Below are 16,984 nucleotides of genomic sequence, written 5' to 3'. Positions count from 1 at the left end.
TTAGGTTGTGAGTAAAGTTTACTGATGTCAGGAGAAGTGGCACCAACAGAGCAGCAGTTCATGCATCAGTTCTAAGGATTCTCTCTGATCTTTGGGTATGTGAGCTAAAAGCTGCAAGGAAATACCTTAGAAAGGGAAAAGAGTCATTTTTCTTCACAATTATTCATTAATAATAAAAATCCAATCACAATGGATAAGCCTTAATATAGTTTGCAAATTTTGTGGCGTATGTTACACCCTTTAGCATTTATTATAGTTGATTTACTTTGTCTTAAATCTTTATTGCTCACATTTATTCTTAATGGAGTTACTACTTTAATTTGCCTCCATTTTTCATCAAAGTTTCTTATTCATGTACCGACATCTTGTCTTTGTCTCTGTCTTTGCTCGACTATCTCCTATCTCAAAGTCTGTTTATATAAAAGTTATTGATATGCTAAACTAAGCTAAGCTAAACTAACTGCAACCATGCACATCCATGAACGTTAACATCTATCATGAGCCATTAAATTGAATTTGGAGGCCATTTCAACACTTTAAACTCTTGGCTATGTTCCTCGAACTGTTCCTGAACCGTGTTTGCAGTGCAGCATGGAGTATCATCCTGCAGAAAGAAGCCACTGCCATACATATGTGTCCACATGAATGTCTGGACCTGAGCTTTCTCAGCAGAACTTTCTCAGGTAAACAAAGATGTAAAAGAAAACCTGATTCATCAAACCAAGCCACAACTTTCTATTGTTCCTTGATTCAGTTCTGACACTCTGAGGTATTTATTGCTTCAAGTAGAACTTGAAACCGTCACTTCGTCTCTTGATGTGTTGTAATCTTGGAGATATGTCTTTTAGTCACTGCGTTTTACAATGTTTTATGGCCTGCTGTTGTAATTGGTTGAACTTTGTTTCAACTCCTTGTTTTTAAATGTGTTTAATGAGTAACTTTGACTTTGGACAGGGGTCAGCATGGGCACCCTGATCAACACAACAAGCTGAGATGAACTGTGTGACATCTTTCTCATGTTAAGGTCAAGTTTTTTGGGTTTTTTTTTTTTTTTTGCAATTTGTGCTACAGTGGCTACAGTCTTGGGGGATCATTACCCTGTTGCTCACCGGTAGTCCTTCCTTTTTTACTTCATAGGTGTTTAGAAATCACAGTTGTGGTCCACTTCTTCCTGCTTCCAACCCATCAGCTTCAAGAACTTACTGTTCACCTGCTGCCTAATATCCCAACCCTTAGCAGACACCATTATAATGAGACAATCAATGTTTTTCACCTCACTCTTAATGTTGTGGCCGACTTTTGCAGGCATATGTCCCAATATGTTCCTTTCAAATGCTTCAAAGGACTGTTTGACTTAACGGATGCTGGCATTCCAAGTTCAATCAAACTACTGAAGCTGATTACTCATGGAATAAAAAGCTTTATATCAGACCTCATTTGATCTGACCCCTACTGTTTTAATGCCATCCAGATGCATTTCACAGTGTGCAGTTTGGATAACGATGCAGCACTTTTCCTTGAACACTAACTTAACTCTGACCTCTGAATCAGCACCACTGAAAAACAGCTTCCTGCGTTTTAAAGCAAAGTTCAGTGGAGGACTTTATGTTTGTCATTTAAGCCCTGTGTCGTTTATTTGCTCCAGCACACACCACACTCCTCTGCGACTTGTACTCACAAACACAGCGTAGCAGACAGTGCAACGTTTCACTCCAGCTACAGGTGTGAAATGTCGAAACTTGATTTAGGCACCTTATGAGCTGTGAAAACTATAGCCCCAAAATGTCACGAGTAATCCAGCAATCTGATGCCTTGTCATGCCTGGCTGCCTGGGGGCTCCGTCACCACCAGTGGATTCCAACATTAAACACTAGCATGCTGAATTTCAAATTAGCCCACAGACAGATGTATGTATGCAGCTCTGTGTTGGATTAAGTGCATTTCTTCGGATTCTCTTGGTCTGTGATCATAAGAAACCATTTTTTTTCCATTCCGTCTGGTCTTTCCAACATATTCTGCATGTTGCGCTGCAGTGACAGTCATCACGGTTGCATCAGCAGCAACATACATTCTTGAACAACGGTAGAGAAATCTTCCTAGTCGTACGTCAGTGACATGTGACAGCTCTGGCGCTTACAAATGGAGCGCTGTCATGTGACAGACAGAGCTGTAGCACTAACAGAGCGGCCCGCCATGTCATTTATTCAGCCTGAGGAATTCCTCCATTAAAATCACTGACAGTAAACAAAGGTGGACAAGTTGGTGTTTGTCACCAACTGGTTTCCATTGGAGCCTTACATAATCTTAATACCACACCTATCTGATGAGAGTAGTATTTCAGATCATAATGGCTCACTGAGAAAATGACCAATGTAAGTCATTTAACAGGTGTCAAAAGTTGCAATAGTCCGCCTTGTTTGTCGAGATATCAACAAAATACAATCCAGATAGTAAATATCAGTTGCCAGCATGCTTTGGAATATTTTAGTTCTCTGGAAAGTTGCCAATAATAGTTGCAATAATGCTAATGCTACATTGCATGGCACCGTTGAGCCAGATCTGCTGATTTCAATGACTGACTACAAACTTATAAATAACATTCACGGTTTTGAAATCACAACCCTGTCCTCAATCCTGTTTGACTGGAACCATATGTAGTCATAGTTTATCTGCCGTACCTATGATTCATGTCTCACCGTAGAGGGCCACTCCAAGGTCGAAGTATGGCAATAAAGCTGCCAACAGTTTAAAAATAAAAAACAATAACAAAAACAAACAAAACACTGAAGCAACAGGGTTACCAATCTGGAATTGCCAGTAAGTATGATAGCTGTAATGCAAATGTTTCCAGCAGTAGGTTGCTACATTTCAGAGCATCAAACACAGTTATTTTTTTTTTATTTATTTTTTTTAAACAAATCTGGAGTTACATATCTTCTATCAAAGACTAAAATATTTTCCATCCATTTCACAGTTAAAGCAACAGTCCACAGTGACTGGCTGCAACTCATTTCAGTGCTCAATAAACACAAACTTATATACTAGTACAAGCTTAGTTTAACTTCCTGTTTGCTTTATGGAGTGTCAGATTTGAAACAAACTCACACTGAAGACCTTCAGGACAAAAATGTTGTGAAAAAATTATTGTACATTAAGAGCATTTTCCTTTTTCAGTGACTGTTTCTAACCAACATCAGTTCTGATTATAACAACCAAATATTCATTCAGCATCAGGATTTTAACCCTTTAAATACCAACTTGTTTACACAACACTGTTGTTTGTTTTTTCTAAAATAAAAAATGATTAATTTACATAAAATAAGTATGAAGTGAAGATTTTTTGATCATCACAGTGTGGGATGTGTCAAAGATTAGGACCACTGTTAATTGGAATTAATTAATATTTATTATGCAGTGATTTTTATTAAAAACTCACACCTTAAAGACAAAATACCACCCTCAAGACAAAGTATTTCTTGTCAAAAAAATATGTTATAACATTTTCTCCCATTTTCACTTACTACATTTTTAACCAACATTAGTCCTCATCATAACTCCAGAATATTACTTAATTTAGAAGATTTTAACTGTCAAATGCCAGTTTGTTTACATAATGCTGTTGTTTTAAAAAACTAAATAAAAGTAAAGTAAATATACATTTTCCATAAAATGTGGCGATTTTTTATTTTTATTTTTTAAAATTATCATCACTGTGTGATGTGTCAGTGATTAGTACTAATGTTGATTCTGATACATTATTATTTATTATACAATGATTTAAAATAAAAACTAACACCCTGGACCTTACAAACAAAAAAGTACTTGTCAAAAGTCTGGCATAGAAATGTTGTACATTAATGATATATTCCACTTCACTGACAATGAAAAAGTAAAGTCAAAGCTCTAGACATAAAGACCAATAACAAATTTCCAAATTCCCCAAATATCTATCTTTTCACATTATATTCCATAAATATTAAGAGCCCAACAGCCAAAATTATCAACAAATTAAAAATGAAAACGTCAAAACACAAACTCAGCAAATAAATCCTGAAAATTCACATTAAGGAATGACTATAATGTGCAAAACACATCCCAAAACCAGCACATGTGAATAATACAAACGTACAAATGTAAAAATACACTGACCTGCAGAGTTCAGTGAGGAGTTTTACTGAATATTGTCTGGAATTTAACAAATCAGTATACCAATAGTTCTAAACCATTTCTCAATCCTTAATATACATAATTTTTCATTAAAATAATGGACAATATCAGTAACATAATGGTTATTTGTTGTTGTTGATTCAAATACAACTTAAAAATATTTTGTAGTCTAATATTGTACAACAAATTATTATTTGTAAAAATACACATTTTTGATGTGGATGTTCTGTACAGTTTTTGCCTGTTTCTTTATGTTTTTTATATACATTTTCATTTTACTAGATATTATCTGTAATTTAATAAAACTGGAAAAATTGCAATTGAAAGAATTATTGACCATCTTTCATTCCTTAATAGACAAAATTTTGCTTTCAAATAACACAAATCATTACATTTGTTGCTGATTGTCCCTCATGTGGTCTTAACATCCCCAACACTCTCCTTGTCTTAAGGGTCAGAAATGACCCACCTCCACTGAGCCTCTAAATCAAAGCAGCTTCATTGAGTTTTCAACCCAAAATCTATTTTTCATGAAGAAGCAAAGATCTACACAAAGACAGAACACTCACTTCCAGACAACAAAACAGATCCAAACTACAAACAATATTACAAAATATGGCCACAGCAGTAACACTCTGAACTTCAATCATGTGGGGTCATGGATGGGCAATGATGTACCTACATGTAGAAGTTCAAGGTTATCTGAGATCAATCTGTAGCACGCATAATCAAAATTTTTCATTGTGTGTGTGTGTGTTTGTGTGCGCATGTGCATGTGTGTGCCTGTGTATGTCATTGTGGTTTTAGAGGTGTGTGTGTTTTAGTCCGCTGTGACTGTGATTTTTAACTGCCGGGTCAACAATGACCAAAAGACAATCTTTGTATCCTGGTGATGCACAGCTTTGATGAAAATTTAAACAAAGACAGTGTTTCATTTTTTTCTAATGTTGGGGTCCTTTAGGGAAAAGTCATCGAATTTCAAGTTGAAAAAATGTCATTTATGGGGTTTTCTATGCTATTAAACTTAGTGACCGGGTCATTTGTGACCCTAAGACAACACAAGGGTTAAATGTAGTAAAAATGGTGTAATTTAAGTCAAACATTGTAAACAATTTTTAGCCTATTTTTGTTGCTTTTTTATTTATTTATTTTTTTTGGTCTATCTGAGTTTAATGAACTCAGCACTAGATCCATAATATACAAGTTGAACTCCAGCATGCAGTGGGTGAGTGAATGTGGTCTGGACTCTGTGGAGGAGAGTCATGGTTTCAGAGACTCTGTAGAAGGACAGAAGACCTGCTCTGTGATCCAGATAGACTCCGATTTTGGAGGAAAGATGCTTTTTCTTGTTCTTATGCAAAAATATATAATTGTCTCTGGAGCAAAATAAAGACCAAGATTTTTTAGAATGTCCAAATTCACTTTTAGATGCTAATTTTCTGTTGATATTCCTGTATGAAACTGCTACAACAGCTCCCATCCCTCTCAAGTCCATCTCCCAGTAACAACGTCTGGTCAGAAACTCTCTGCTCAGGACTTGACGATTCTCAGTGAATCTGTGCGGATGATCAGGATAAGGCTGATCTTGTCTCACTGCTGTTACTTTTCTGTCTTCCTCAGATAACGCCAGCAGTGTGTGTGCTGTGCTTGGATCCAGAGTGATGTCGCGGGAATATTTTAAGAATCCAGCTCTGGTCTTTGGTTCTGGTTCTGGTTGTGGTGGTAAAACTTCTGTATTAATGGCTCTTGGTGGATTGTTTGTCCACATGTTCTTCAGAATGTCCTGTACTTTATTGTTGACCTCTGACACAGATGCTGTCACGTCCTCAAAGAGCATCCGAGGACGGATGTTGATGCTGGATGAAGGTGTGGACTCAACGACTGCTGACACTGAAGGGTAATTGTGTAGAAACTGGTTGTGATCCTCTGTGTCTAAGAGCTGCTTCATCTGAGCGTCTTTCTTCTTCAGATCACTGATCTCCTGCTGCAGCTTCCCCTGAAGCTTTTTGACTCGACTCACTTCAGTCTGCTGCTGGGATGTGATCTGCTGCTTCACCTCAGAACTTCTTTTCTTGATAAGACAGATCAGCTTGCAGAATATCTTCTCACTCTCCTCCACTGTTTTGCCAGCAGAGTCATTGATGGCCTCCACCTCCTGCTGAAGCAGAATCACATCATCCTCTCTGCCCTGGATTCTCTGTTGGATGTTTTGTCGACTCACCTCCAGCTCTCTCTGCCTCTCGGTCCTTTCTGCTTCAGCTGAGACTGTGTCGTGGCCTTTATGTTCCTCCACAGAGCAGAGAGAACAGATCAACTGCTGATCAGTGCAGCAGAACAACTTCTTCACCTCATTGTGACGAGAGCAGATGTTCTCCTGGAGGTTCTTGGAGGGCGCCGCCAGCTTGTGCTTCTTAAAAGGTGGAGACTCATAGTGAGGCTGAAGGTGATCTTTACAGTAAGAGGCCAGGCAGACTAAACAGGACTTGACAGCCTTCATCTTCCTCTTAATGCAGAAATCACAGGATACATCTTCAGGTCCAGCAGCAGCAGCTTGGAGTCCAGTCTTCTTCAGGTCCTCCACTAACTCTGCCAAGACAATATTTTTCTCCAAGTCAGGTCTCGGTTTAAAAAACTTCCTGCACTGAGGGCAGCTGTAGATTCTCTTTTGGTCCTCTCCATCCCAGTGGCTTTCAATACACTCCATGCAGTAGCTGTGTCCACAGGAAGTAGTGACTGGATCCTTCAATACATCCAGACAGATTGAACAAGATAATTTCTCTGAATCCAGCTCAACTCTTTTCTGTGCCATTTTCTCGTCTCAGCAGCAGTGACTGAATGAGTTTCTGCCTTCAAGGAAGTGAAACTATTAAAACTAGTTTGAGGCGGTCAAGTATGTCTTGTTATCACATGCCGTTTACAACCACTATTAATCTTTTACAGGTTGGAAGGGCATGGAACCAGGGAATATGTGGAAATCTGCAGCTACTGGAAGGGATTTCTCACTGATTCCAGAAAGAGCAGTGCTCAGACGTCAAACGTAGACCACCAAAAAATACAGGATGTCTGACTACATCTGGTCAGATTCTGATATACAGTCAATGAAAAAAAAATATCAGACCACCCTTGTTTTCTTCAATTTCTTGTTCATTTTAATGCCTGGTACAGCTAAAGGTACATTTGTTTGGACAAATAGAATGATAACAACAAAAATAGCTCATAAGAGTTTAATTAAAGAGCTGATATCGAGTCATTTTCCATGGTTTTCTTGATAATAACCAAAATCACTGAAGTTCTTACATCAATAGCTATGGAATTGTACTGCCAAAAACAGTGCTTTTAGGCATTCCATGTTCTCTTTTCTGTCTGTTTTAATCACATGATACACACAGGAGTTAATACTTGATTGCACAACCATTGTTTTTGATGACTGCAGCCATGTGTCTTGGCTGCTCTCCACCAGCTTCTGACATTGTTCTGCTGTCACAGCAGCCCATTCCTGTTGCACAAATTCAAACAAATTTGCTTTGCTTTTAGGCTTGTGGTTCTCCATTTTGTGTTTGATGATTTTCACTCAGGTTTTCAATTGGACTTAGATCTGGTGATTCTGGTTCCAATCTTCTGGTTCTCCATTCAGGCTTTACCTGACCTTACCGTGTGGCAAGGGACATAGTCTTGTTGGAAAATCCAGTCATTAGAAGCTGGAAAGAGTTTTCCAGCTGATGGAAGAAGACTAGCCCTGTACATAACCTGGTTCATTGGCCCTTCACACAATTGCATCTGCCCTGTTCCACTCAGACTGAAACAACCCCAGATCGTCAATGATCCACCCCCATGTTTTACTGTACGGACAAGACAGTCTGGTTTGTAGCTTCTCCAGGCTTCCTCCTAACCAGTAAGTTGGCTGGAGTGGGCATCAACTGAAAACTGGATTCATCACTGAAGAGAACCTTAGTCCAATCATCAACAGTCCAATCTTTGTGATCTCCAGCAAACTTTCGTTGATGAAGGGCTTCTTCCGTGACCTGTGTGACTTCAGACCAGCTTCAACACGTCAGTTTTGCTCTGTCCTTGCTGAACAAGTCACATTTCTCGACAGTGCCCACTCATTTTTAAGATCCCTGGATCTCAGGACAACGATTCCTGACACAGGAACTGATGAGTGCACAGTCATCTCGTGGGGTAGAAAGACGTTTCCTGCCGTGACCAGCTAGCAATTTGGTCGTACCATGTTCGACTTGTTTTTTGTTGGTGTAATGAATGGCTGTCTTGGGGAGCTTCAGTTTTTCTACTACCTGTCTCTCACTCGTGCCAATTTCCAGCACTGCCAAGATGGCCGCCTTTGTGGCTTCACATTATTCTTTTGTTTTAGACATTATGTGAGAGCTGACAACTTCTGAATTGTGCTACAGCTTGAATGTAAGCAAGGAACCACTCTAGGCCTTTGCATTTGCAGTGCTGCTTATGAAACGAAATGGCCTCTTATATATCCTGGGAATACAATTAAGCTTAAGCATGTCAAATAGGACATAAAGTATTCTGTAATCAGCTGCATTTATTTGTTATATTCATTGTATTCTTCAGGTAATATACCTTTAATGGTACCAGACAAGTATTAAAATGAACATGAAATTGAAGAAGAAGCTTTGCTCTGAAGAGGATGCATACAAAGCAGTTTTTCTGCAATAATGTCATAAAACCTTTAGTGTTTTGTATTGGTCAAATTTGTAAAGGGGAGGTGAGATTTGAGATCTCAGGAGCAGCCATTAATGCCGGACTCTGGCATAATACGAGCAGAATTAGGGACTGTATGTTACAAGTATTATAACCTGATGATTGCATGCCTGATTTAAATTCAATTTCAAAGTATTAAGCAATGATTAAAAATGATTCTAGTAAATCAAGCATGTTTTATGGGTAATAACTGCACAGAGGGACGTTGTAAACAGGACATGACTAGCAGGCTTCACCCCAGCTGTCCTTGCTGTCAGCATTTCCACTTCCTCAGAAGTGGTTGTTTTTCAGTTAAACATAGGAGTGGGTGAAGGATGGAACATTGCAAGTTGAAAGTGTACAAGTTCGGAGGGGGAACATGTTTTGTACATGTGTGTCTATGTGTGTATATTTTGTTCAAGGTGAAAACACTAAGAAGTAATTTTAATATTGTATGTGTGCACCACTGTTGTAGAGGGTAGGTTGATTTAGTCATCAAGATCAAGCAGACTTCAATATTTGCTTTAAAATGCTCTATCTCATATCTCATATCTTATATCTCATATCTCATATCTCATGAGTTAGACACGGCGGTTCATTTATGAAGTCCGTCTGATTGATGTGGTTGTGCAATGTGCTCTGTTGTAACACTGCAACTGAAACTCCTCACGTAAATCTTGCACCTGGCAGTTGAGTTCTTTTAAAAAAAAATGAAACACGTTCAGTAAACGTTCTTCCAGAGTATCTTCATCACTTATTGTTGGTATGAATTCAATCACTATACAAGGTCACATGGGTGGCGACAGAATATCACAAGTTGTATGAGTGTTATTTGAATTCAGTGTAAAATCAAAAAACTGAGGCTTCTATATTTGTGATGTCTTCATGTATAGTAAGGTGGGCAGATTACACTCACAACAGACAATGACAACGAGATGTTTGTGGCTTTAATTAACTATTATGGTGAAAACAGGCGTTCAAGGAAACTGAAAGAATAGTCAGAAACTTTCCACTGACCTTTTTTGATTCTTTCTGTCATTTATTTTAAAGTACCGCTGACTTTCTCGGAGGTTCATATTTTGCTATGGCTACATTTTTATTGCCCATGAGAAATGTTCAATTTCACCTTCAGCTGATTCCTTGTACTTTCTCCCATGCTGGCTTTTTTTTTTTTCCTTTACCATTACAAATATCATCACTAGGCTCAGTGAAGGGAGGACATCAAGGCAAGACAATGTGCTAATGTGGAACAGAATGCACTGTGTGATGGATCCGCCTCACCTTAATGGCAGCATGTGATGTTATCTGATGCTTGTTTGGCTATTACAAAGAAACCTTACGCCTCCTGGCTTCCTTTATGGCTCTTTGAGATCAGTTGGATCAACAAACACGCTCAGTTTATCAGTATTGTAATTTGTCTCTGAAGACAAGTTAATAGTCTCTTTACAAGGACACATCAAGAAAGCAAAGAAAAATGGCCTATTAAACTGTTTTCTCTTTTATTTTCTATCTCTGGCACACAGTCAGCCAAAAGCATATTATACCTTTATCAGAGATAAAAAACTCCAAGGACCTCCAGGAGCCATATGCCTTTGACTGAAGAAAATAAGCTGCTAATCTGTCAACATTAAAGATACACAGCTGAGCCGAAGGTGTTTTTTTTCCCCTTCTCTTTCTGGTAACACGTCTTCGGCTAATTCTGACGTACCCTGCTATGAAATATATTTTCTCTGATTTGGAGAGTCTAGCTTGATGTGCCAGTTTGAAGGTAATCAGCACTAACAGTCCTTTGTCAGTGTCTACCAGCTGGCTGCCAGATCAAACAGAGCTTAACAGCATTTGCAGCACGCAGCTGAAAGCCTGACAAATGGAATAACCAAAGGGTGTTTTCGAAAAAATAACACTCATTCTTCTCACACTACGAACTCAACTTAAGACAGAGCCAAACACATTTAAGTGAAAATGCCCAAAAGCAGTTCCAGGGTTTGATTGGTATTGTATCTATTGTCTGAGAAAACATGAATCATTGCACAGTTCTGAGAGAAGCATCATGTGGCGAAACATCTAAAACAGTCAGGGGGAGTTTGCATTAAAGAAGAATTTATTTCTCACCACTGGGCTGTTGTGTTTGTAGTTTCAACCATCACTTCCAATGGTTATGATGACATTTATGTCCAGTTTTATTACTGAGATCTGAAGATTCTGCAGCGCAGCCAGAAACACCTGCCAGACTTCACATACCAACCCAGGTAGCCGTTACTGGAAAGTCCACAGTTTAAGTCATCAGAAGCTGCCTCTGCTACATCTTTAAACTCTAACCGGCTGTACACTCATCTGGCTAATGAGATTTCTCAACAGAAAGCGTGCGTTTGGAACAAAGTCCAAAGTTTTTCATGACAAAACCACCTGAAAACATCCTGAAAGCTGACACTTCATGTGGATCCATCCAGTTTGAGACCATTTCAGGCGTGTTTACTTTCACTTTCCAATGAGCATCATCTTATCAAATATCGTGCACCATGGTGCAGAGCGAGGACAATATTTCCGATGGAGTTTGTTGTTTTCCTCAGCGCCACGCTCTGCTCTGATTTTCTGCCAGGCTTTGCAGCAAGTTAAACTTACTTAAACTGGCCTTCACAACGCATTTCGAGTGGAATTATAGCACGGAAGTCATGTAGCGCCACCCTGATTTCCACTTTTGTGATTTTTATGAATGATTAAATCAGGTTTGGTGTGAAATACAAAAGCAACTGGACCAACTGGAGATTTGTAGGTGGGATTATGCATTGGCTAACCATCTCCCCATGACCAGAAGAAATACCTACATCCACTAAAACACAGCTTCAGATATTTGCTGCAAAAATAGCAACAAGACCGATGCAGCTCACACATGAAACAACTTTCTGTTTCAACATTAGAAACTCTAAAAAAACTCCAATTGATCCAAAATTATGAAACCAGAGTTCTGATGGGAAGCAGTAACAGACATCATCATCATACATCTCCAAATATTAGCTTTTCTTCTTCAGTTCCCTTGAAATCCAGAACAGAATTTAAAATCCTTCTCCTCACTTAAAAAAACCCTTAACGACGAAGCTCCATCATGTCTTAAGGACATCGTGCTTTATTGTCTTTATAAATCACTGCACTCTGCATCGGTGAATCTTTCTCCTGTAGCTTGCGTTTAGTTCTCTCATGCTTCTAACCTGTACCTGTTGGTCTCACCAACCTCCTCAATGTTTCTTGTCTGTTTCTCTTTGCTGTCTTGGTCTCTCTCCCATTTAACCCTAAGCCCAACCAGTCGAGGCAGATGATCGCGCTACTTAAGCCTGGTTTTACTGGAGGTTTCTGCCAGTTAAAGAGAGTTTTTTGTTTTTTTAAATCCCTTTGTAACCAAAGTGTTGCTTAAAGGGAATCTTGGCATTTGTTGGGTTTCTCTTGATAATACAGGGGTCCCAAAAAAGTTGACATCATTTCGCAGGCCAATAATTTTGACAATTCTTGTTGAAATAACCTCGAATTTTCACATAATGTATAGAAACAGATCAAGATTTTATATTTAATGTTTTATTTTTGTTCTGTTTTCAGGTTGAGCCATGCCGTGATGAACACCTAAACTGTTCAATTTCATTGAGCTAGACTTAGTAGTTTTCAAGATAATTGCTTTTGTATAATACTGGAGGGTCTTTGCTTTACTATTTTAAGTGCCCTGAAATCATTTATATTGCAAACTGAATTGTAAACTAATTAAAACTGAATTGGATTTAAACATAAGGGACATTCAGACTACTCCACCCATCTTTGGAACAAGTCCACCGTGAGTTTCCTGCCTCTTCCTTTGCGGTTCTTAGTGGAACCATACAGCATTTTCTTCCTTAGGTTGTAATGGATGCTGTTTTGCTGGGTCCAAGCAACTTAGAAATGACTTTCTTGCTATATCTCTTGTCATCTCACAGTTTTTTTTCTTTCATGTATTGTTGAGTACTAAGTTGGATTATTCATTGACTTTATATGCACTTCAGTCATCCCATGTCAATTTTAACCATTTTTGCAGTTTCAATGCATTGTATTCATCATCATTTATTGCAAGTATTGCATTAAGATTCTTTTATGTTTCTTGGAATATGCAGAAACTACTTTAATAAGCAATTTTGAAGGCCTGTTGTGTAGACTTTGTGAAGAAAACAAGTGGTTTTGTGATTATTTGCAAAGCTGTAAATAGGGAGAAAACATACGTTCGAGATTTTTCTTGCATGTATTTAGTTGTCAGTTTATGAAAGGATGTTCATTTTTACCACAATGATAAAAGCGACTTTAAAGGAGCTATTACAGATCACAGGTACAAGGTTATGTGTTTGTTTTTGTTGTAGCAGCTTTCTATTAAAGTACCAATACATTTGTGGTAGGGCTACTATAAATTACATTACTGTGAAACTAGCAGATTTTTCATCTCTCAGTATCTGAACTATCCCAATTAGCGAGTAAAATATTAAAATTCAGAATGTTTGGCCAGAACAACAACAAAAAAAAAAAAAAACTAAAACTCGAGTTGTCAAAACTATCATGTCCTTCAAAGTAAAACAGATGTGAAGTGCGAACGCAGAGGCAGGAACATCGCCTCAGTCTCACACACAACTAGCTGTCCAAAAAAAGTGGATTTCCTCCGTCAGTTCAGACTTTTTCCCTCAGCAGTACAGAGACAGCAAGAGAAAATCCACATCAATCTGCCAAGGAGGCCACTGATGCTGAAATAGCAACTCATTCCCAGCTTCCAAATGCGGTAAATTGCACACAGGCTTCCTCTGTCGGCAGGTGGCTGCTGCACATGTCGAGAGGTGGAGGAAATGACTCCACTCACAAGTGCACCGGATATGCAAAGTGTTTTGGAGGGATTAGAAAACGATGACGTCATTCTCTGCTACTTTGATATTCCATCTCTAACACGGCAACAATTGGACATTTCAGTCCTCCCAAATTTCACATTACGTAACGACTTTAGATTCCACCGTTTCTACCAGTATATTCTCATCTTATTCCTGTAGAGAGACGCTTGTCTGAGGCATTCTTAAACTATGAGACAAGGGATTTGTACTAATTGTAACACGTTATTCATATTTTTTAACTTTTTGTCCATTTACCTCTGGTTTCTTCATGCAAAAATTACAAAAGAAACTGTTTCTTGTTGCCAAATGCCTTCCCATGTGACAGCTGTTGGATTACTCTTTAAAATCCTGTAAGATCTTTACCTTACTATGTAAAGTTCATTGAAATAACATACCAGAATCTCTGTTTTCAAACTTTTTGTCCATTTAGCTCTGGTTTCTTCATACAAATGTTACAAAAGGAGCCTTTTCTCGTTGCCAAATGCTTTCTGATGCGACAACTGTTGGGTTTCACTTAAAATCCTGTAAAATCTTTCCCTTACGTAAAGTTCATTGAAATGACATACAAGAATCTCTGTATAATGCATTTACTTTGAAACTTTGTTTTTGTCATTACAAACAATTTCACTCCTTTCTTGCTCTGGCATGAACCTCATAAGCTTTTGCACAACCTGATATTATTTCTACGACTTCATGTGATCCAAGAAATGCGCTTTGGGGTTGAAGTCTGGACTTTTTTCCCATCATCCACTGTGAAATGCTGATATATCCAACCCAACTGTTTGCCCTTGTTCCCCCTGCTGGTTTTAAGAGCTCTTCCAGACAGCCGTCTTTTGGCAGGGCTTTTTGCTGACTGGAGTTTTGCCTTCTTTCTTCAGCAAATTCTGTATCTGATGGAGGCTCTTCTCTGTCTCTTACAAAGCTTGATATATTGATCTTCAGATGGTGTGCTGACTTTTGCTCTGCCTGACTGTGCTTTCGATACAACTGATCCAGTCTCCACAAAGTGTTTCAGAGATCCACGCTTAGAAACTTCAGTCTCGCCATGATTTGACACAAACTTCTGACAATTTAATTTAGATTTCACAGCTGTATATCTAACACACAAAAGACTGCAGGTTGATTCCATCAAATCCACCTGAATAGAATGTAACTCAAGAAGATCTGACCTTTTTTTTTTTTTTTTTTAACAAACGAGTTATTTTGGTCACTTTCTAATCAGCTTCATTTTGATCACTGACCTGTAGAGTGCAGAATCTCAATTATTGCTTCTTCATTGTACAAGTCAGACATTCTAATTCATACAGTTCTCACACCTTATAATTATTTTCAGGTTTGTGTGAAAATGTGACAGTAGATCCAGACTTCTGGCTTGAATTGAAATAAGCTGGATTGGATTAACTCATTACTTCATATTACACGTCACTAATACCTTTGCCTGCTAGCTCAACTGAAAATAGCATGTTCTTGGCTCCCCATCGCTGTTGAGCTAGAGATTTGCTTCTTGGCCTTGGAAAAACATGCTTTTTCCATGTCTTCCAACTGTGTCACAATGGTTTTCAAACAGTTTGTGTGAGCACACGTATCCTGGATTCATGCAATTACACCAAACTGGTCCACCCACAGAGGCATCTTCACTTATTTAACCTAATTAGACCTTGTCTTGATGTGAACTGAAAGAGAATGAAAGAGCAAATTTAGAGGCAGCATGCTAGGTCTAGATGCAATTACATATGAATTTACCCAAAGCAGTGGACGCTGATGCAAGGAAGCAGCTGTGCAAGGTGAAAAGGTTGAACTTTTGCGGTACATGTGTCTGTGCACTGCCCTGAATATAAGACAGCCTATATTTTCCATAAACAGAGAAAGATCTTTTGAGCATAGAAGCTGTTTCACATTTAACTCCCACTAAAATGATTCATTATGAATCATCTTCTCGCATGTAGGTGAAACATGAATTATGCAATGCCTAAAATCTGCATTAGTGTATTGTTACTATCCGTTCCAGACTCGTGCGCTCTCCTGTCAGGAAGCTTCCAATCTTTTTTCCGACAGTTTCAGTCTGTGATCGAGTAATTCTCTCCTGCTTGATAGATTTTTTCTTCTTGCTTCATTTATGCAGAAAAGATGCTGTGATGTTTTCATTCGTCGTGAAGTTATTCCCTCCGTGGCACAAAGACCCATTTTAAGAGGATTCAGAAACTTGTGCAGGTTACTGAATGCTGATTCTGAAAGGTTCCCTTTATTCAGACTGATAACATTCACTAACCAAGCAGCATTACACTGCAAAAGACCCATAATGCATCACTCTCTGTGGAAGACAGGGACTGTATATGAAAGACAGATCTGAAGAATGAAGCTAACAGCCAGCAGCGGTGACTCCTTTGGTCCAGTTGTAAATAAAAGTCTATGAGAAAATGACTTTACTTCTCATTAGGGTCCGACTAATGGTGCAAGGAACCTCTTGAAATCCATCAGTCTCTTCTTGTTACTTTTTTTGGCTGACAAATCAATTTCAATTTTGAAGGCCTAAAAATACTCGAAAACAAGTGAAAATTTGTACATGCATCAGGACCGGTGAAAAATTTTATATTTTAGGGGCAATTGCATTGATGTATCACCTACAGCTTTGAAATTTGGTAGATACAAGTAATTCGTCAAGACGGATGAAAATGTAATTGACAGCCATACCTAAAACACAACAGGAAGTCGGCATGAATTATCTGTCATATTTTGGATGATTTTGGACCAATTTATGCACGTTTTCCAAAGCTATAAACTCAAATGGGGCAGCTCCAAAATGACTAAGACTCAGTTACAGTGCTGGAGGGAGTATGCAGACCAAGTAGACCATGCTCACATAATCTGGTTATGTCTGTATATTAGACTTTTGTGGAAAAATCTGAGTTGTCTGCTGTCCAGGATTAGAGGAATCAATATTGATGTGTCATTTTTCTTCATGTACCTCTGTGTCCCTCCTATAGTTTTATATAAAAGTGATGTTTACCTCCAAAAAGTGTTCAATATCCCAAAAAGCCACAACCAAATGCTGAAAAAGGGGCACCAGACAAACGTGAACAATTAACCCACACACATTTTTTTAATAGCAGTAAATCCCCCTAAAGACTGAAAACAGAAAACAGTCCAGCATCGTGACTCATTTACATTTCAAAAATCTGTGTAGAACCTGTCAGAGCCACCAGATTTGTCAGCTGGGAGGCACA

General features: G+C 38.5%; 1 protein-coding gene across 1 annotated transcript; it reads right to left on the bottom strand.

The window, feature by feature from the left end:
• Positions 1-3,450: 3,450 nt before the first annotated feature.
• LOC111571521 (tripartite motif-containing protein 16-like) lies at positions 3,451-7,007 on the bottom strand. Its single transcript, XM_023274723.3, has one exon. The coding sequence runs from the start codon at positions 6,974-6,976 to the stop codon at positions 5,327-5,329; it is 1,650 nt and encodes a 549-aa protein (XP_023130491.2). The 5' UTR covers positions 6,977-7,007; the 3' UTR covers positions 3,451-5,326.
• Between the last annotated feature and the right edge of the window lie 9,977 nt (positions 7,008-16,984).

Source organism: Amphiprion ocellaris, chromosome 24 (genome assembly GCF_022539595.1).
Source record: "Amphiprion ocellaris isolate individual 3 ecotype Okinawa chromosome 24, ASM2253959v1, whole genome shotgun sequence".
Lineage (NCBI taxonomy): Eukaryota > Metazoa > Chordata > Actinopteri > Pomacentridae > Amphiprion > Amphiprion ocellaris.
The sequence above is the reverse complement of the archived record's forward strand: the minus strand, read 5'-3'. Positions and strand labels throughout refer to the sequence as shown.